Here is a 21,859-nt window from a genome sequence, read left to right as displayed (position 1 = left end):
AAATGGACTTTTGCGTTTGCTCACAAAACTTAAATGTTTCCCTTTCAAAAAAGCCACATTCAAGTATCTAACACTACCCGCCTCTTCTGTGACTCGACCGTTGAACATAAATACGTGATGACTGTAAGGTTTGTGTTTACAAATTACTATGTTCTGTTTTTTCTTCGCCTTACTTAGATCTTCCATAAACGTCATTTTCGTAATCCCACTGACTTTGTTGAATTGGGACATCGTAATCATAATCACGGATTCCGCCCACTGAGCTGACGATACAAATATTCAAAATACAATTGAATAATTTTCTGACAAAACTAATTAAAGCCATGTCCCTATAATTATCTGGATCAGCAGGATCACCTTTATTTTTTATAAACATGTGAATAATTAATTTAGAAATCTATGTATTAAATAATCTACAAACAACAACTATAAATACGACGTAGTATATATGAATGAAAAAAAATACATCCGCAAAATCAACTTTCACATTTTAATGTACATAATCAATTACGAAAAATTATACATATCATACTTAATTTTTTACGACTTCATTCACATGACTGTCACGTGGTCAAGAAGTTTAAAGATAACCTGGACAAAATGGCGGCGCGCAGTGAGGTTTTGTTTTCGTCGTTATTGATCTCGATCTTGTCCTTGCTGTTCTACGTCAGCGGCTGTGGGATAACGACACATATTGTCATTTGTATGTGAGACTTCATATTTTTTCATTTTTATTCATGAAACATGTCAGTAATCTTATAATTACAATAATTTGCACGTTCTTCTGTCTTTCTGTCAAATGCAACTTGAAAAAAACAATGTACATTTTAAAGTTAATTTCTCGTCTCTGCAGGGATGTGATCTTCTATCAACACAGATAATATTTTATTGATCATAAATAACACATCTGTGCAGTGTGATGCTTGAATCAATATTCCCGACGATGATGAGGATGATATGATGAATTGTGCGTATCTGTTTCTATATGATGATGATGATTAATTTAATGATGATGTTGTTATGATAATGCTTATCTGTATCTATATTTGTATACCTGTGAATGATGATGATGATGATCAATATGATGGTGGTGATGATGATGATGATGATGATGATGGTGATGTCTGGTGGATGATGATGATGAGTGATGATGTGATGACGTGATGTCTCGTGATGATGATGACGTGGATGTCTGTGATGGTGATGATGATGTGAGGTGATGTCTCGTGATGATGATGATGATGATGATGATGGATGATGTCTGATGATATGATGATGATCGTGATGTCTCGTGATGATGATGACGGTGATGTGTGATGTGTGATGATGATGATGAGGTGATGTCTGTGATGATGATGATGATGATGACGTGATGTCTGGGATGATGATGATGATGATGATCTGCTGTGATGATGATGATGATGATGATGATGATGATGATGATGTGATGATTCGTGATGATGATATGATGATGATGATGTGATGATGATGATGAGACGGTGATGTCTCGTGATGATGATGAAAGAATGAATTATGATGATGTATACTGTGAATGATGATGATATGATATGATGGTGGTGATGATGATGATGTCTGGTGATGTCTCGTGATGATGATGATGATGATGATGATGGTAATGACTATCATGATGATAATGATATACCTGTATCTATATTTGTATACCTGTGAATCATGATGATCAATATGATGATGATTATGATTTATCCATGAATTTAAAATCAATGATTATAATCTATTTAACAGCTGAAAGAGCAAAGTCCAACTTTGGTAATATAGGTCCTTCTGGTGTTGACTACAAACAGGTTGGTATTCAGCTCACACCAGTATTGAAGATGCCCTTAGTCAATATTTAATGCTTCCAGGGCAATATTAGCATCATATCGACCTCCATCCTCGATATTCCAGGGATTCCAATCACTTACGATCTCTACACCCCTGGACTATCTCATAGTAAAACTGGAGGCAACAGAATAGAACAGGTAACTTAGTCATTTGATGTACATCAAAAGAGCCGTATAACGGTACACTGTGGTTGACTGTGTGGCTTTGATGTTAGGCGTCACTCTCTCTGTAGTCTTCAAATGAAATACTAGCCTGTGATTGGTCAGAAGTTTTCCATTGAGCTGCCATCAATTTCGCTATGAGATAGTCCAGGGGTGTAGAGATCGTAAGTGATCGGAAGCCCTGGAGTATCGAGGATGATCGACCTCAGCAAATGTTCATAATCGAAAATATACAAATAATAGCCATGTCAGTGGTGAATAAAATTCCTTTTATTAAACTGCTAAATTGTTAAAGTGAACAGTCGGGCAAAAAAAACCAGTCTAAATGCGTTCACTGGCCTTCCAAAAGTTCTCACATATTAATACGACGGTCAAGTTCTGCTTAGTTTCCCAGTTCTGACCATTAAAGTAAAGAAAAGTTGAAAGCATTGAAAGCGAGGCTGTGTGGAAATGTAACCACGGACAAAGTGAGCCGGGAGGACGTTTTAGAATTCCCATACTTTAAATTAATTTCTTCGTACGCAGACAGATTTTGACGAGAGATTTTATTTTTCCATTTCATAAGAAATTATACTGGATACATTCACACCATTTTTACCGACTTTAGCCATCCTTGTCCGACTGTTCACTTTAACAATTTAAAAAAAAAAATTAATAAATGATTAATTATTATATACCTTTTTTAATATTTCATTTTTTTTATATAAATGTAATAGTAACTCTTTAAACCAACTTTGTATTTAATTACCTCATCTTTTAGATTTTCTGTGAAGTTTTGATAAATTGTTACATATTCCACTTCAGATAATAACCAAGCATCATGATGCATTCATGGCTGGAAGTACATACCCTGACGCTTTCTATAGCTCTCTCTGTGACAAAGGTATCTATAGTTTTATTACTTAGAAAAAATATATATACGTTTAATACATATTGTTCTCTGTCCGGCGAAGTCGGGTTACATAAAATTTACACGGGATCCATTATCATTATACCCTCATAACCTCAAGGAAATAAAAATAAATTCCTTATATTTACAGTTTTTCACGTAAATTAATATAATTTATTCTTGCGGCAGTTGCATATTTTTTATTAAAACACCCATATTTTGTTATCTCCCGTCATCATCAACGAATTCGATTGAACAGCTGATTGGAATTAAGTCATTCATATGTTCCCACCAAAAGTGCCATGCCATCGACTATTCCCGTAACAATAGAATTGCCGCACATGTTGTTTTATCATTATACATACACTGCATAACTGCAGTCAGACCTCAATAACCTGCTGGCAATACTGTTGTGAAATTTCAAGTTACAATGAGCTACATATTAAAGTTCCATGGGTTGAAAATATTAACTTTTTTTTTATGGCTAATGAATCATATAGAATTCAAGATAGAAGGTTCATTTATACATGTTTAAAGTTTAATAAGCTTGCAAATACATGTAAGTGTTATTAATGTAATTTTTCAAAACACATAATTTTTGAATGCAGGGAATTACCATAATGTCTCTGAGGACACGCACTGGTCAGGATTTCTGAATGCTACAATCAACTACATCAGGAATCACTTTCCACAGCCATGGGACACAGTCAGTATTAATTCATAATTTTCTTTATTCAACCCTGGGATGAGGGACATGTATGGTATCTGTTACTCCAGGGTGAAGTGGTTAAGGGACGAGGGACATGCATGGTATCTTACTTCGGGGTGAGGTGGTTGGGGGACGAGGGACAGGGCGTGGTATCTGTTACTCTGGGGTAAGGTGGTGGGAGGACGAGGGACATGCATGGTATCTGTTACTCCGGGATGAGGTGGTGGGGGGACGAGGGACAAGGCATGGTATCTGTTACTCCAGGGTAAGAAGGTGAGAGGACGAGGGACATGCATGGTATCTATTACTCCGGGGTGAGGTAGTGGGGGGACGAGGGACGGGAATGGTATCTGTAACTCTGGGATGAGGTGGTGGGGGGACGAGGGACAGGGCATGGTATCTGTTACTCCGAGGTGAGATGGTGGGGGGGACGAGTGATGGGGCATGGTATCTGTTACTCCAGGATCAGAGGGTGGGGGGTGACGAGGGACGGGGCATGGTATCTGTTACTCCAGGGTGAGGTGTAGGGGGGACGAGGGACAGGCATGGTATCTGTTAAATCTGTTAATCCAGAATATGGTGGTGGGGGACGAGGGACATGCATGGTATCTTTTATTCCGGGGTGAGGTGGTTGGGGGACAAGGGACAGGGCATGGTATCTGTTACTCCGGGGTTAGGTGGTGGGGGGACGAGGGACGGGGCATGGTATCTGTTACTATGGGGTGAGGCTTTGGGAGGACGAGGGACATGCATGGTATCTGTTACCCCGGGGTGAGGTGGTTCGGGGACAAGGGACGGGGCATGGTATCTGTTACTCCGGGGTGAGGTGGTGGGGGCACGAAGGACGGGGCATTGTATCTGTTACTCCGGGGTAAGAAGGTGAGAGGACGAGGGACATGCATGGTATCTGTTACTCCGGGGTGCTGGAATGGGGGAGGAGGGATGGGGAGGTAAAAAGATGGCCTTCTGGATGGCATTTCTGATTATGTAAATTTGGTATATTTTTACAAAGTTAGATCCCCTTACACTATTACTCACTCGATTTGTAGAGTTTGTGTCAAGATCATTTATACATGTTGTTTGAGAGTTATGTCCCTTTATTACTGCTAACAAATTTTCACCATGTTCCAGGCTACAGAAAAACTAGTGGCGTTCCTGTTTGGGGTTGTGTCTCACCAAGTGGCTGATGTTGTGTGGTACGGTATAGGTGTGGACCAGGGTTTTATCTACACCATGGCTATGGTAAGTATAACTATACTGGTAAAAAATCCTGGACTCAAGTTAAAATTTAGAGCTCCCCTTAAACTTTTAGTGAAGCAATATTTATATACCGTATTCAACCCAATAAGTGTCCATGTTCCTATCAGTGCCCCCTCCACCTTTTGAGGCCTCAAAAGCAATTGCCTGGGCATTTGCAATAATTTTGTCTTATTTAACACCTTTTCAAATTTTTTTTTTTAATTTTTTAAATGCCTTATACGGTCGAATACAGTAATAATTTTTATATTACTTAGAGAAATCTAAAAACAGAAATCACTTGAACGTTATAGAATTACTCGATGTGCTCCAAATACAGTGTAGAAGTCCTTCAATAGTCTTCATTATAATACTACTCTTTGATTGAATAAGAAATATAGTGCCTAAAGAATTTTAAACTAGATTCCTTTCAAATCGTCTGATAAAATTTCGTTACTTTTCCATCTAAAATTTGAAAGGCTCGGTGAATGAAGTTGTAGGTGAATTTTCTTTGCTGCAGGAAAACTTCCATGGATCCTATAGCAGTGCTAATTCTGCTGCAGATTTTGGTAAGTATCAACGACAGACACAGAAAAAAGTTTATACATGTAGTATGGAAGACTTCAGAGCAATTATAATTCATTCCAAATATTTTCAGTTTAAGAAATACATTGTAATGTGATAATGATAACAGATTTCAAAATGCAAAGTTCCTTTATCTATTTTCAAAGACCATGTGTTGCAAAAATAAGAATTGTAAATGAAAAAAAGAAAATACACCAAAAATGATGTCTCGTTAACGGTAGTTTAGATAGGCACACTATCAATACTTGCAGTTGTTGATGATGTTAGCCATTATTCAGGCTGTATCACACCTAGCCATTTTACATTGAGTTTTCATACATGATTACACAGAGTTATCTTCTCTTGGTAGCAAATATTGATTGTTGCCTTTGTTTCTATCGCAAAATTGTAATCTCACAAATTAAAGATGCTATCAAAAACAGGAGCAGACAAACAGGTGTTTTTCTTCAAAAGGAAAATAAATTATTTCATATGTTTTGTGTTAATTAGGCATATATATACATGTACACAATTAAACAGCAGTTATTGTTCAAATGGTAGGTATCGTTTATGCTCTGTCGGCAGTGGAGCATCTTTAAGGCAACACCTGCTGCCAGGGGCAGATAACTCTACTCAACTAAAATATTTGATAGAAGAATCTTTATTTCCAGGTGGAGATGTGATGAATCTGTATGATATGGATGTTACACTGTTTATGGATCCCCTTAAGGAATGGTGAGTCTGTACGATGTCTACTTTTATGTGTTCTAGGTTGTGTAATGTTTATCATAAAGCCGATATGGCTGTAACTTAAACAGTTTGGATAACATGCAGAACTGGCCCCAAAGTTATGAAGTAGTCTTAAGTCTAACACTATCTTAAGTTTAGACTTAGCCAATCAAAGATGACGTTGCAAAAGTTATCTCATTTCTTGTTGGCTAAGCCTAAGATTGTTTCATGATCCTGCGGTCTGCTAGGCTTGTATTATTTGATCTATTTAACAGATTGTTATCAGGTTGTGATTGTCCATGCGGTGTCCATATGTAAACTAAATCAAACTCAGCAAAAATGTGTCTATAATTATGGAAAACAAGTCTTGTAATTTGGGGGTTTTGAGATTCCAAAACGACTTTGGTAAAGTACAATTTACTGTTGATTGGTCCAACCATTCATCGATTATGATGTCATCTTTTGACGGAGTTTCATGACGTCTCAATCACAGAAATGTGGTACTAATCGACAGTAAATTGTACTTTACCCACATCGTTTTTGGATATCGACACCCCTGCATTCACATTTTCTAGCTGTGCCTTCAAGTTATGAAATGGCATCTTGAGCTGTCATGGGGTCCTAGTAACTGAGTGGTTAAGATGTCCCAATATACAGTATTACAACAAGTCCTCAAGACCTCTGGGTCGCAAGATCAAATCCCATGTAGGGCAGTTTCCAGGTAACTGATCACGAGTCGGTGGTTTTTCTACAGGAACTCTTGCTTTCCTCCACCATCTAAACCTGGCACATCCTTAAATAAACCTATAGCTGATGATACTAGGACATTAAACTAAAAAATAACAAGCTGTCATGAACAAGTTTAGTTATTATGAATCACCTATCAAAAAATCTAGAATTGGTTATGGATTATATTTTGACAGTACCTGGCAGGAAATGTAAGATGTGAACAGGAACAAAAATCAAATATATATTCTTTTACTATATACCACAACAGGTATGTACCAGTTGACGATCTGACGCTGATTTACAAGGATTTTTACGGTACGACCAGGATCCCTAGTAATGTCATAGACAACTGTTCTACACTACTGCTCGTGAGTGGGTATGTATTCCAACATGATACACAGTATTTACTACATAATATATACAATCTCAGTAATTTTCAAATAAAATATGTTACATATCTTATTTTCTTTTAAAAGAAAAGTACATGTATTTGTGATTTCATGTTTGTATTTCATATTTATGCCTCCCGTAACAAATTTAAGTGAGGTATATATACTGGTATCAGTTGTCTGTCCGTCTGTCTGTCTGTCTCTAGACAAAACTTTGTCCGGCGAACTCCTCTTAAACTATGTGTCAGATTTTGATAAAATTTGGTGCACAGAACCTTGACATAAAAGGGAGTTAAGTAACAGTTAACCAGTTACTTTGTCGGAAGTCTGTTAACCGGTTACAAACTTCCTTAATCAAATAATCGGACTTGTATATGGATGTCTATGTGACTGTTTGTGTGATTTTTGACCAACGGAAAACTCCATGTTAACCTATGGAGCAGTTTGACAGATACAGTATATGTACATACGTATACATGTATCTATTGAAACGATACTGAGGTGGATGAACACTTAGCACTTTTGTAATAAAAGCATGTTTGCTAATTTTATCAATGTTTATTTATAAACGTAACTGTACATGTACATTTACATTATATTTTTGTACTCGTATGACTGACGCATTGAGCCTGTAGTTTAAAACCAGGAAAATAATCATGTATGCATGGTGAACCACAATGTTGTAAAATGCCGAATTATTGGGAAAGTCAGTTCTTTTATGTAATATGCAAACCATTTCATACGCTTCTAAAGGAAGCTGCAATGTTTATTATATAAAATGGCTAGTATGCGCTTCAGTAGTATTCGATTGGCGGAATTCTTATATTTTCATTACACTCTAGTCTGACACTAATTTTCAACTTCGGTAGATAATCCGATAATTTATGTGTTTTGTGTAAAAAGCAATCATGTGTAACCATATCGGTAAACAAATGATTGAAAGCCAGACATGCATCAGTGAACATACTTAGACCTGTAGTTAACGGTTTAAAATTGATTATTTAACACAAATTCCTAACAACAGGCATACCTTAAATAGTAGTAAACAGAAAAATGGACGATTTTGCAGAGGTTTAATTTGCTGTCGTAATTAAGCTGTTCACGACTCGCTGACTAGGTTAATTAGTGTAACACAGAATTTTGATTGTAATAACACAAGATCTAGAGGCAGTGATCAATTATATACATTTTACTTCAAAAGTGGACATTACAGAATTAAAGCTACCAATATACTAAGATATGTATATAGGAAGATCGGAATTGAGCAATGTCCGTAATTTAGAGAGATGGTCTTTGTTGTTAGTTGAACTCTCTAAAACTGTAGGGCAAATACATTAAATTATTACTTTTGGTATGTATAACAGCTTCTTAAATTGCCGTTACTTATTTCAATGTTAAATTGACCGATTAACCAGTTACTCAGTCAGAAGTCAAGATTTTCTGAGTAACAGATTAGCAAATTCGGACCAGTTTGACAACCCTGCTATATAGGGTTCTGTAATTTCCCCTATTAATGGAGTACTACACATGGCTGTGTATTTTGTCTGAGCTGACATTAAAAGTTAATGTTGGTATGCTGGTGATAGTTTGTATGAGTAAAAATTGCAATGATTTGTCTAGTTTGACTTTTTATTACCATTTTACAGATATGCAGAGATCGCGGGTGGCTCTGATGTAAGTACAGGTATATAGCAAAAGTGTAAAATTATATGGTTTTAATATCTTTACATATTTAAATTTTCATAGTAAAATATGCACTTTTCTGGAAATCATGATGTCAGAATAAATGATTCACTTTAGTTCTGGATTACCACGAAGTCACTGGATTATGTACCCCTTAAAACTGAGAAAACCTTAAAAGAAGTATCAGTGGCTTACTAGTCTATTATATTACTATTTTACTGTAATATTTTACTATTATATTATATCACTATTCTACTATTATTCTATTATGGCACTTTCCATCGGGAACAGTTCTCTCATAGTGTTGTCTGGTGAGGTATAGTCCCTGAGTTTAGTACGTCGCATGACATTCATTATGACGTCATATATTTGGTCGCGTGCTCATTCCCGGGGGAATATACTTTGGTATAGTTTTGTAGTCAGATATAGTCTCCCGTAGTCAAGAAGGACAGAGAATTGTCGCAAAATAGACAGACCATGGCTGTTATCCAATCGCATTCCTAATAATTATCATGTGATGTACGAATATGTTATATTACTATTTTACTATTATATTATAATATTATAATAGTATTTTATCATTATACTATTATTCTGTCTATTATTGAATTATCTCCCTTAGACAATATTTTAAGAATACTTATTATATGAAATTTATTTTTAGACTTGGATATCTATAGGAGCATCATTAATAATACACTTTATATTAATATAATTTCATTCTGCTTCGATACTTACCTTTATCATTGTTTCAATATTGTTTAATTAATGTGTTATTAAATATCAACTGTATGTATAATTAAATTTGTCAAATCTCTGGCTAGGAGAGGGTTTATATAGGCTTGGCCTGTTGCCATCGTTGGTGGCCCACGGTTGATGGCACTACACTACGCTACAATCTCATTGGCTAAAAAATCTAGAGTAAAATCTGTCGGGGCCAATCAGATGGCACTTGACAAAGCAGTGCTCTGAGATTGAGCTGTCCCATGTAGATGATAAGCGTAGCGTAATGCAATCAACCGTGGGTCACCGACGATGCCTGTTGCCAAATTCTATTAATTCATCATCAATAAAATTGGTTGATATGAAAATTACCAAAAAGTCCAGTTATACCTATAACTGGTTTTGTAAAATGTATTTGTTGTGGTTAAGAGCTACAAGTTTATTCAAAGTCACAGGGGTCATGTATAGTAAGAAAAAAATTATAAAATTTTGTGAAATCACACACATATACATGAATAGATGATGGGCTACCATATTTATTCATAATATAACAGTTGAAAAACAATTTCATTGACTTGCTCTCAATAAGTGTGCGGCCAAATAAAAAATATATCACATGTTTTAAAAGCAAGCATTACACATACTAAACTTTATAAATGTTATTGTAAATCTTCAGTATTTTCCCTTTTCCTGTAGGCCTATACAGCTGTGGCTAAAACCAGTCCGTTCCTGGTGGATCAGTACCGTGATTATTTCCTGGGTGGGATGGCTGACATGGGTGGTTGGTCGACACGACTTTGGAACCGGACTATCCACATGTTGGAGAATGGCACCAGGTGTGTATACTGTTAGGTGTGTATACTGTTGTAGTATTGTCTAGATGGCTGATTCTGGTATTAACATAAATCTGTAACTGTTCACAGCTCATGTTGGAAAATGGTACCAGGTCAGTAAAGTCTTTCAGATTAAAAAGATCTGATTCCTCAGAGCCTTGCATACTTAGGGTATTCATCCATTTAGATCTGTTTAGGAGCTATGTCTTATTATGATATATGCTCTTTTCACTCAAAAATATAACTGATGTGTCTTAGAAGTTTACATGAGCTGAAGGAAGATGTCAATCTTACTGTTGAAGGGATGTTCAAGGGTAGGAGAACATCTAGTTACCAAACAGGGTGTTGAATCCAGAACCTCTGAAAACTAACCAGATGCTCAACCAATTGAGCTACATGTTCACTGACAATGACCGTGTCCAGTCCAACTACGTATACATTCCTCCCTTCTCTCTGAAAGTCTTTGCCTTCAATTTTTGCCTTCAAAGACACATGAGATTTTAAACCTTCAGTTTGGCTAATTGCATTGGTTGGGTGCCAATCATTGTAACAGGAAAGGAGTCATTTGGTTCGCATTGCACGTTTTGATGCACAAATCTCATGTAATGTTTTACCCATTCCAGCTCGTGTATGGTCCCCCACAACCCTCTCTACATCAACTGTACAGCTACGTCCACACAGGGATTTTCTACACTTCCCAACGACATGGAGAAGAATGGTTTCTTTCGCCAGCCTGACCTACTTGGCCTGTCTCGGGACGATCTCATTGTGGAAAAGGCCTATAGGGGAATACGTATAAGACCAGGACACAAAATCACGGTATGGTTTTAATAGTTTCAAAATTGTACCATTCTGTCTTTCATTGAGTTCAAAAGTGCTTCTGAACTTAAACACCAAATTATTGTGATTTGAGCTGACATTGTTTTCGTTGGGTTTTTTTTAAGTACATATTTAAAATTCTTTAGTATCACTATTTCTTCATTGAAAAGTCGAAATTTTATTTTGGAACATAATTGATCAATCTTCAAACATAGTTTTTTTTTTGTCTTGCATACTGCATTTGTTCCTGTTGCTTGCAGGCACTACTGCAAACCAACTCTTTTTCACGTGCTATCAACTTTCGCGAATTTAATAACCTGAGTTAAATCCCGAAAGTTTATCTACGTTAACCAATATATATATTGGTTTGCAGAGATAAACTTTCACAGACTCAGGTTACTAAATTTGCAAAAGTTAATGGAAATTTCATTTTTAATCTGTGAATGTTAATTTTTTCGCTAAATATATAATAATGCAAATCGCGAAATTTAGTAGCCAGGAAAGGAAGTTAGTTTCAGTATATATCTTTAATACAAATAATTTTGATTGAATTTTCTTCATCAGTCTTTGTTGGATAAGAAGCGGGATGTATTATTGGCAAGGAGAAAGAGTATCAGCGAGGAAAAGAGGAAATTGCTTCAGAAGAAGAAAGCTGATCTTCCCAGAGACAGTCCTGATATGATGGGAATCTACTATGTTTCTGACAGATTCTCTAAATTTGGATGGTAAGTAATCGGCCATTTATATAAATGGTGACGTCATTTTATATCTATGAAAACAAAATGTCTGATGTCTGATGAAGGTCACAGAGTAAAAATCATACTCATCATGGAAATGCACTCATAAAATGTTCAACGGTTCTGTAACAATATCATTACATAAATGTGGTTCATGTATTTAAGACTTCTTTCTTTTCCGAACAAATATATTCCCCCTATAAGTGTCCCTCCCCTCTTCTGAAGAAGAAGTGGAAGTATATGAATTCCCCCCTTCCTCTGTATCGTATACCATATTGCATGAATGTCATTTTATGGCATGTGTTTCACAGTTAGTCTCATAAAAATGCACTTCAATGGGAAGTGGGCATAGGAAAGAGTTAACATATGGCCAAATTTTTTTACATTTTACTTACATTTTGGTTTCTGAATAACCCTTTCCCTTTTGTTACAACTTTCAGTAGTTTGGGTGCTAATTAATGCAAATAGGGTACACCATATTGTCAAAATGTCTTTCACAAGTTGTAGAAAATCTCCTTGTGTTGAAGTCCAAGTTATATTGTCGTTTTCTGTAGGTCACTAGCTGTTGGTGACCTTAACAACGATGATAACGATGACCTTGTGGTGGGGGCCCCGGGATACAGGGGCGGGGGCAGCCCTGACCAGGGCAGGGTGTACATTTTATATGGTGAGTCTGAGCTTAATTATGACACAATCACACACATCTTTGATATATCAAAGAACCTTTAAAAGCAATGCAGTAAGGTCAGATGTGATCAATTGCATAATATTGATATGAATTGTTTTTCTTCCGGAACAAAAAAATTGTATACCATAATCACTTTCCATTAGTAGCATTCCTAGAGAATTAGAATTCAAATCTATACCACCAATGGTTTTAATGCCCCATTAACAGTAAGGGTCATTTAAATTGAGGATGTGCCTGGTTAAGGAAATGGTGGAAAGCCAGAGTACCTAGAGAATAAACCACTACGAGTGGTCAGTTTACCACTACTAGTGGTCAGTTTACCTTGCAACTGTCCCCACATGGGATTGAAACTTGTGACTCAGAAGTAAAAGGCCTGCGGTGATGTGTTTGGATATCTTAACCACACGGCTATCGCAGCCCAATAGATGGGACAGATCCCTTAAGAGATGTGGTCAAAAAGAACCGCATGAATCAAAGAGTTTACTGTTTATTACTTAGATTTGACTTAATTTCTAAGCCTGAATGATTTATGCTGTTCCTGTTTAGGGCTCTGATAATGAATTATGTATTTGGTGTATCGTTTGGCAGGGTCCGATGACGGGATACCTGTGGCACAAGGGGCCTTTTATGAACTTGATATGAATGAACAAGCTAACTGTACACTTCAAGGACCTGCAGAGGTAAGAGCTATACAGTGACTATATACAGTTTCTCTGTAAAGTCATATTCAATTATTCGGTACATTTATCAGGATCATCTGTTGTTTTATAACGCCTGTCGTTTTATTGTAGGACCCATCTTAATAAACATAGCTTAGAATGAAAGGAAGGTTCCTTCTGTGATGCTTTCCTTTGTAGAATTTTTCATTAGCGAATTTTATTACCATACACAAGAAATATTGCCTAGCTACATGTGTTACACATACCGTGGAAAGGAGTAGATACGATAGGACCAGTATTTGGCCTTAATTTTTCAGGCCGAAAAATATTAACTCTGATCCACATCAATTTCACATCAATAAATACTCTCATACTTGCTATTTATCAAAACATAACTTTTTATAACCATGTACACGATTAGAACGAATATATGTACCCGGCCTACTATACCTTTCGGCCGGGTACGAATTGGTCCCTATGTGTGGTAGTGGAGCACTGCCTCCAAAAATCACTCGGGCATAGTTTTCTACACTTTTTTGTAGGTTTCCAATTATTTTATGCGTATACATGCATTTGCATATTATTTTTGTCCAAAACAAGCATAACTACCATTCTTAATATCTACCGTGCCGTTCACAAGACGTCAAATTCACAATTTGTGGACTTGTCGTATAAATTCTCTTCAAAAAGACATTCAAATGTATTATGTAAAAAATAATTCCTCGATGAGAATTCGATATTTTATGTGGTTCAGTTTTATTGCCTAGTAGGTAAGCGATATCAAACAAGTACGATAAAAATGCAAACAAACGTTTTATAATGGTTTGCATAATCATTACTTTGCTCCATTAGCAGTAATAGGCACCAATTGTAGCTCTAAAGACGACACCATTTTCTGTCAAAAAGTCTTTTGAGCTACAATATTGCAGCTAGTACTCGATGTGCTCCACCTATGACGTCATCAAATTGATGATTTTCCTCTTCTCGCCAAATTTTGCTAGAAATTCATCATCTTTAGGTTAGAAAAGGCTTGAAATGGATTTGGCTGCCACCTTGGAGCAACTTTATATTTTGCATGGATATGCGTAAATAAACGATACACAACGTGTGAAAATCTTATTCTGCTCCACGAAGGCGGCCACATTCATTTTTAGAGAAAACCACTCAAAAAGTATGATTTTTCAAGGATTTTTGTAAAAATTGGCGGGAAACTGCATGTTGATGACGTCATAGTGAACATAATCGGCACATGCGGGATATTTTCGGGATGTAATGTGTTAGTAAATGTATTCAACAGCTATATGGCAAAATTTGTTGTTTTTTACTGGAGAATATATTTTGGGGCCATATTCGAGTATTAACGTACCTTCTCCTTTGCAGGGTTTTCAGCCCTAGTAAGGGATCACCTGATGTTAAGTGACACCTGTTGTATATTTCCAGGCCCAGTCCTTATTTGGTATGTCTGTACCTGTGTAGGGATGTTAAGTGATACCTGTTGTATATTTCCAGGCCCAGTCCTTATTTGGTACGTCGGTGGCAGTGTTAGATATAAACCAGGATGGAGACTTAGATGTCGCTGTGGGAGCTCCAGCCTTCAGGAACAATGGACAACTTGACTACAATGTATGATCTTTACTGTGGTAAAATAAAATGTATGGCCTTTATTGTGTTAATATAAAAGTATGGACTTTATTCTGACAATATACGGAACAATATTCGTACCCAATTTTGGAAAATGGATTATTGCTCTTAAACTTCAATATAAAAGCTTTACTCTGATAAGCTGCAATGTTGACCTTTCATTATTTATTTGTAACCTAGGGTAAGCTGTAATATATTTGAATGTCATTCATCTTCTTCACAATTTTTGTGTACTTGTACATGTGTATAGTTTTGTCATTACAGGGTGCTGTTTATATTTACTACAGTAAACTGCAATATAAACCTTTATATTATTTATTTTTATTATTTTTGTGTAATTACAGGGTGCTGTTTATATTTACTACGGTAAACTGAGGAACAACGCCACACTGTACCAACCTAACATAACAATCACATGTAAGGTAGGATATTGTTTTAGCTCTGTAATATTAGGCGAAAAATATATATACTTTTTAGTGTAATTCAATATCTAAATTGTTCATCAAATTACAAATAATTAGTATCTGTATTATTGATGGCACAGATGAATTTCAAAGATGTTTACAGAAAACTTTTGAAGTAATTTGGCCCTATGGACCTCTTGTTTCTATGTTAGAGTCAGTACTGTAACCTTGGGTTCTCCATGACGACGGGCGACATTAACAAGGATAGTCACCAGGACCTGTTGTTAGGGACACCATACTATCAACTGGTGGCAAATCAGAGTGGGATTGTGTCAGCATTGCCTTCTAGTCAAGCTTACTCAGGTAAGTATAGTGACTTTCAGTCAAGCTTACTCAGATAAGTATAGAACCCTCTAATATAGCTTACTCAGGTTAGTATAGAACCCTCTAATAAAGCTTACTCAGGTTAGTATAGAGCCCTCTAATAAAGCTTACTCAGGTTAGTATAGAGCCCTCTAATAAAGCTTACTCAGGTTAGTATAGAGCCCTCTAATAAAGCTTACTCAGGTTAGTATAGAGCCCTCTAATAAAGCTTACTCAGGTTAGTATAGAGCCCTCTAATAAAGCTTACTCAGGTTAGTACAGAGCCCTCTAATAAAGCTTACTCAGGTTAGTATAGAGCCCTCTAATAAAGCTTACTCAGGTTAGTATAGAACCCTCTAATAAAGCTTACTCAGGTTAGTATAGAACCCTCTAATAAAGCTTACTCAGGTTAGTATAGAGCCCTTTAATAAAGCTAACTCAGGCTAGTACAAATGTATTAAGCCCTCATATCAAGCTTACTCAGAGCAACATTAGTCTCTCAACTAAGCTATATTGAGCATTCAAGTAAAACTTGACAATATTGAGCTCTAAAGTCAAGCTTACTAAGGTCAACAGTAATCTTTGAAGGCAAGATCACTCAGCCCTTGAATCAAGCCAACACACACAACTCAGCATTGAGCCATGAAGACAAGCTTACTCATCATGAATATTTTAAACTCTCATCTCAAGATTACTCTGTATAGAGCATTCAAGTAAAGTTAACTCATGTCAACATTAAGATCATAGGTGAAGCTCACTCAATAATTAGTATTGAACCCTCCAGACAAGCTTTCTATTTTAGTACATGTATATAGAGCCCTTAAGTCAAGCTAAGGTCAGAGCCTTTTAATTATCTATTATGGCCTGGCTGAGAGGGCACTATTGCCTCCAAGTATTGTCGAGGGATGGAATAGTGCGCAAGCCGAAGTGCTTGAGGGCAGCACACAACAGCCTGTCCGCCATCTTAAAGTCTGGTTCGAAGTGCAACGTTATAATGAAGTCATGAAATGGTGACATCATAATACATTCACATTAAATTTCTCACCACTTCAATAGTACACATGTGTGTAGCCAATCAGAATCCAGTATTCTGTCATGTGATGTACTAACATGTTATATTATGAGTTTAATATTAAGCACTGATGGACCTACTCTGTTTCAGGACACATGGTGGTAACATTTGAATCACTGATTGACAAATGGAACTTACAGAATAAACAGGTATGTATTAGTAGTTTTGGTTATTCTGTATTTGCATATTGCAGTTATCTGCCCTTGCGGGTAGGTATTGATTGTGATGTCATGTGTTTGTGAGCATAACATCATAATTTTCAGAGAAAGTGACTTGACTTTTTGCTCACAAAACAATGAAGTCACAATGGTGCCTATCCACAAGGGAGCTAACTCTGTAATGAACAAAGATGAAATAGAACAGGAAGAGAAAAATCATGTGTAACATCTTGATGGATACAAATGATAGGGCCCTCTCAACTAAACTACAAATAATGATAATTTTAAAGTTAAGTTAAATTGAACGATCCCCAGTGTCATATATTTCATTTTCATTGCTGTTATTCAATTTAGACCTTTCAGATTTAAAATAAGTGGATTATAACTTTAATGATCTATTTCCAGGCGTACAGCTGGTTTGGACACAACATCCGAGTACGTAATGGGCTGGTGATGGTGGGACAGCCTTACTACAGGAAATGTACCAGGTACAAATGTTTGGATACTTCAGCCTTTAGTCAAGTAGACAAATAAACTTATGTAGATCAAGTGTCCTCTGAAGTCTTTTTTATAACACTAGAATCTTTTGGAAACTACAGTTTTGTGTTGTCTGTTTGTTCATCCTTCTGCAAGTTGATCTTCTATAGGCTCTTTCTCTTATCTATTCACTGTCTGTATTGTTTCATGTTTATCCTCTATTGGTTAATATTATACTCTATATGCCTATTACAGAGTTATCTGCCCTTGTTGATAGGTATTTATTGCTACGTCATGTTTTTGTGAGAAAGGTTTGACAAGATGAAGATGTTTGTCATCAGCTAAAAGTGTTTTAAAAGTTAAAAAAGTGACCTATATTTTGGCCTTTGACCAACATCAAGGAAAAAGCTTGTCAGAACTCTATTTGCCACACTATTTCAGATAGAGATTTGTAATTATCCAGATTGTCTTCTTCAGCTTTGAAATATCATAGCTGTTTTGTATATCCTCAGACCTGACTGCCAGCTGACCTCTTCTGACCTCCAGACTGTTGGGGCCCTGAATCTGTATAACCTTGGAATGACCTACAACATTTCCAGCCTCACTCTGCACGGACAGCAGGAGTTTGACCTGGCGGGGTATAGTGCTGATATTGGTTTCCCCTACGACAACACGTCCCTGATCCTAGCTGTAGGCGTGGTAGGACGTGACGCCCCAGGGACGTACTTGACTGTCCCGGTTAATATTCACCAAGCAGGGGCAGTATTTGTGTACAACATTACAAACAACAATGTCCAACTCCTTGCCACCTTCCACGGAGACAGACAGTTTGGAAGATTTGGCATTTTTGTCAAGGTAGGGTTGTCTGTATATCTACCAATAATTGATTTACAAAAAAATTTATCAGTAAAAGAAATCTTCAGATTTTCTGCTTATTTTGTAAGAGAAATTGTTAAATCATCAGATTTTTATTTTGTATTGGACCGTAAACCTCCCTCCTCCAAATCTGGTACATGGTGATCATTAATTATTTGAAATGTACTTTTGTTCCTCATTTTTTGCACAAGTTGAGAATTTGACATGTGCTTTTTATATACTGTTTTAAATGTATCCTGTTTAGTTTGAAGATGTAAATGCTGATGGTATAGAGGATTTGATGATTGGAGCCCCTCGTCGTAACTATGATGCGACAGACATTGTACCACGATGGTTCTCTGAGAGTAAGTATATCCTCTACAGAGCCTCTCGTCGTAACTATGATACGACAGACATTGTACCACGATGGTTCTCTGAGAGTAAGTATACCCTCTACAGAGCCTCTCGTCGTAACTATGGTACGACAGACATTGTACCACGATGGTTCTCTGAGAGTAAGTATAGCCTCTACAGAGCCTCTCGTCGTAACTATGGTACGACAGACATTGTACCACGATGGTTCTCTGAGAGTAAGTATACCCTCTACAGAGCCTCTCGTCGTAACTATGGTACGACAGACATTGTACCACGATGGTTCTCTGAGAGTAAGTATAGCCTCTACAGAGCCTCTCGTCGTAACTATGGTACGACAGACATTGTACCACGATGGTTCTCTGAGAGTAAGTATATCCTCTACAGAGCCTCTCGTCGTAACTATGGTACGACAGACATTGTACCACGATGGTTCTCTGAGAGTAAGTATCACCTCTACCGAGCCCCTCGTCGTAATTATGATACGACAGACATTGTACCATGATGGTTCTCTGAGAGTAAGTATCACCTCTACCGAGCCCCTCGTCGTAATTATGATACGACAGACATTGTACCATGATGGTTCTCTGGGAGTAAGTATAACCTCTACAGAGCCTCTCGTCGTAACTATGGTACGACAGACATTGTACCATGGTGGTTCTCTGAGAGTAAGTATAGCCTCTACAGAGCCTCTCGTCGTAACTATGGTACGACAGACATTGTACCACGATGGTTCTCTGAGAGTAAGTATACCCTCTACAGAGCCTCTTCGTCGTAACTATGGTACGACAGACATTGTACCACGATGGTTCTCTGAGAGTAAGTTATAGCCTCTACAGAGCCTCTCGTCGTAACTATGGTACGACAGACATTGTACCACGATGGTTCTCTGAGAGTAAGTATAGCCTCTACAGAGCCTCTCGTCGTAACTATGATGCGACAGACATTGTACCACGATGGTTCTCTGAGAGTAAGTATAGCCTCTACAGAGCCTCTCGTCGTAACTATGGTACGACAGACATTGTACCACGATGGTTCTCTGAGAGTAAGTATAGCCTCTACAGAGCCTCTCGTCGTAACTATGATGCGACAGACATTGTACCACGATGGTTCTCTGAGAGTAAGTATAGCCTCTACCGAGCCTCTCGTTGTAACTATGGTACGACAGACATTGTACCATGATGGTTCTCTGGGAGTAAGTATAACCTCTACCGAGCCTCTCGTCGTAACTATGGTACGACAGACATTGTACCACGATGGTTCTCTGAGAGTAAGTATAGCCTCTACAGAGCCTCTCGTCGTAACTATGGTACGACAGACATTGTACCACGATGGTTCTCTGAGAGTAAGTATATAGCCTCTACAGAGCCTCTCGTCGTAACTATGATGCGACAGACATTGTACCACGATGGTTCTCTGAGAGTAAGTATATCCTTTACAGAGCCTCTCGTCGTAACTATGGTACGACAGACATTGTACCATGATGGTTCTCTGGGAGTAAGTATAACCTCTACCGAGCCTTTACCACGTAAGTCATGACAAATCTGTTTATCCTGACAAATATCAAAAACATGTATACCTGACAGGGGAGGAGAAAATGTAGAAGCCAGGCTAAGGCTTGAACCCAGGATCTCCAAATACAAGACAGAGGTTCTACCACTGAGCTACCTGGTCACTGCTGATCGACCTAGTCCAATCCCACTAAAGGAGAAAATACAGTAGCCAGACCGGGCTCGAACCAAGGACCTCAAAATACAAGCCAGATGTTCTACCACTGAGCTACCTGGTCACTGATGAAAGACCAAGTTAATTAGTCAAGCTAGATATGTTGCTGAGTGTCAATAATGAGGATATCTCAGATCTCAGACTGATATATCCAAAATCAACTTTCCTGTCCTCAAGAGTTTCTTGTCTATATATGGTGCAATGATTGATAACTAAATTTTTAATTAATGGGATTGTCAATGAAATGATATTCATACCACCTAAGGATACGTGGATAGAACATTATTGATTGATGTTCTTTCAGATTATGATGGCAATGTGGTCTGTTCCAGCCATGCCCTCAAACTGTGGTAAGTAACAAATGTGGTCTGTTCCAGCCATGCCCTCAAACTGTGGTAAGTAACTAATGTGGTCTGTTCCAGCCATGCCCTCAACCTGTGGTAAGTAACTGGTGTTATCTGTTCCAGCCATGCCCTCAAACTGTGGTAAGTAACAAATGTGGTCTGTTCCAGCCATGCCCTCAAACTGTGGTAAGTAACTAATGTGGTCTGTTCCAGCCATGCCCTCAAACTGTGGTAAGTAACTAATGTGATCTGCTCTAGTCGTGTCCTAAAACTGTGGTAAATGACTAATGTGATCTGCTCTAGTCGTGTCCTAAAACTGTGGTAAGTAACTAATGTGATCTGCTCTAGTCATGTCCTAAAACTGTGGTAAGTAACTAATGTGATCTGCTCTAGTCATGTCCTAAAACTGTGGTAAATGACTAATGTGATCTGCTCTTGTCGTGTCCTAAAACTGTGGTAAGTAACTAATGTGATCTGCTCTAGTCGTGTCCTAAAACTGTGGTAAGTAACTAATGTGATCTGCTCTAGTCGTGTCCTAAAACTGTGGTAAGTAACTAATGTGATCTGCTCTAGTCGTGTCCTAAAACTGTGGTAAGTAACTAATGTGATCTGCTCTAGTCATGTCCTAAAACTGTGGTAAGTACTAATGTGATCTGCTCTGTCGTGTCCTAAAACTGTGGTAAGTAACTAATGTGATCTGCTCTAGTCGTGTCCTAAAACTGTGGTAAGTAACTAATGTGATCTGCTCTAGTCGTGTCCTAAAACTGTGGTAAGTAACTAATGTGATCTGCTCTAGTCGTGTCCTAAAACTGTGGTAAGTAACTAATGTGATCTGCTCTAGTCGTGTCCTAAAACTGTGGTAAGTAACTAATGTGATCTGCTCTAGTCGTGTCCTAAAACTGTGGTAAGTGACTAATGTGATCTGCTCTAGTCGTGTCCTAAAACTGTGGTAAGTAACTAATGTGATCTGCTCTAGTCGTGTCCTAAAACTGTGGTAAGTGACTAATGTGATCTGCTCTTGTCGTGTCCTAAAACTG

The 21,859-nt window shown here is 37.5% G+C and overlaps 1 protein-coding gene across 1 annotated transcript; it reads left to right on the top strand.

Moving 5' to 3' along the window:
- The first annotated feature begins 579 nt into the window (after positions 1-579).
- LOC138326163 (phosphatidylinositol-glycan-specific phospholipase D-like) lies at positions 580-20,967 on the top strand. The gene is made up of 23 exons (XM_069272291.1): positions 580-703; positions 1,765-1,823; positions 2,829-2,907; positions 3,522-3,619; positions 4,754-4,864; positions 5,379-5,427; positions 6,094-6,157; positions 7,149-7,256; positions 8,916-8,943; positions 10,372-10,511; positions 11,132-11,327; positions 11,892-12,052; positions 12,619-12,731; positions 13,341-13,432; positions 14,921-15,034; positions 15,397-15,474; positions 15,669-15,819; positions 16,982-17,040; positions 17,455-17,537; positions 18,039-18,381; positions 18,647-18,746; positions 20,783-20,828; positions 20,946-20,967. The coding sequence occupies exons 1-23, from the start codon at positions 601-603 to the stop codon at positions 20,965-20,967; spliced, it is 2,397 nt and encodes a 798-aa protein (XP_069128392.1). The 5' UTR covers positions 580-600.
- The last annotated feature ends 892 nt before the right edge of the window (positions 20,968-21,859 follow it).

This window comes from Argopecten irradians, chromosome 6, assembly GCF_041381155.1.
Source record: "Argopecten irradians isolate NY chromosome 6, Ai_NY, whole genome shotgun sequence".
NCBI classification, from domain to species: Eukaryota; Metazoa; Mollusca; class Bivalvia; order Pectinida; family Pectinidae; genus Argopecten; species Argopecten irradians.
This window is presented reverse-complemented; position numbering and strand designations above follow the sequence as displayed.

Bases quoted from the DNA above. Each gene is read 5' to 3' on its own strand.
- LOC138326163 (XM_069272291.1), top strand. From the start codon at position 601: ATGGCGGCGCGCAGTGAGGTTTTGTTTTCGTCGTTATTGATCTCGATC. The intron at 17,538-18,038 runs GTACAAATGTTT...GTATATCCTCAG, and splicing joins TACTACAGGAAATGTACCAG to ACCTGACTGCCAGCTGACCT. The intron at 18,382-18,646 runs GTAGGGTTGTCT...TATCCTGTTTAG, and splicing joins GATTTGGCATTTTTGTCAAG to TTTGAAGATGTAAATGCTGA.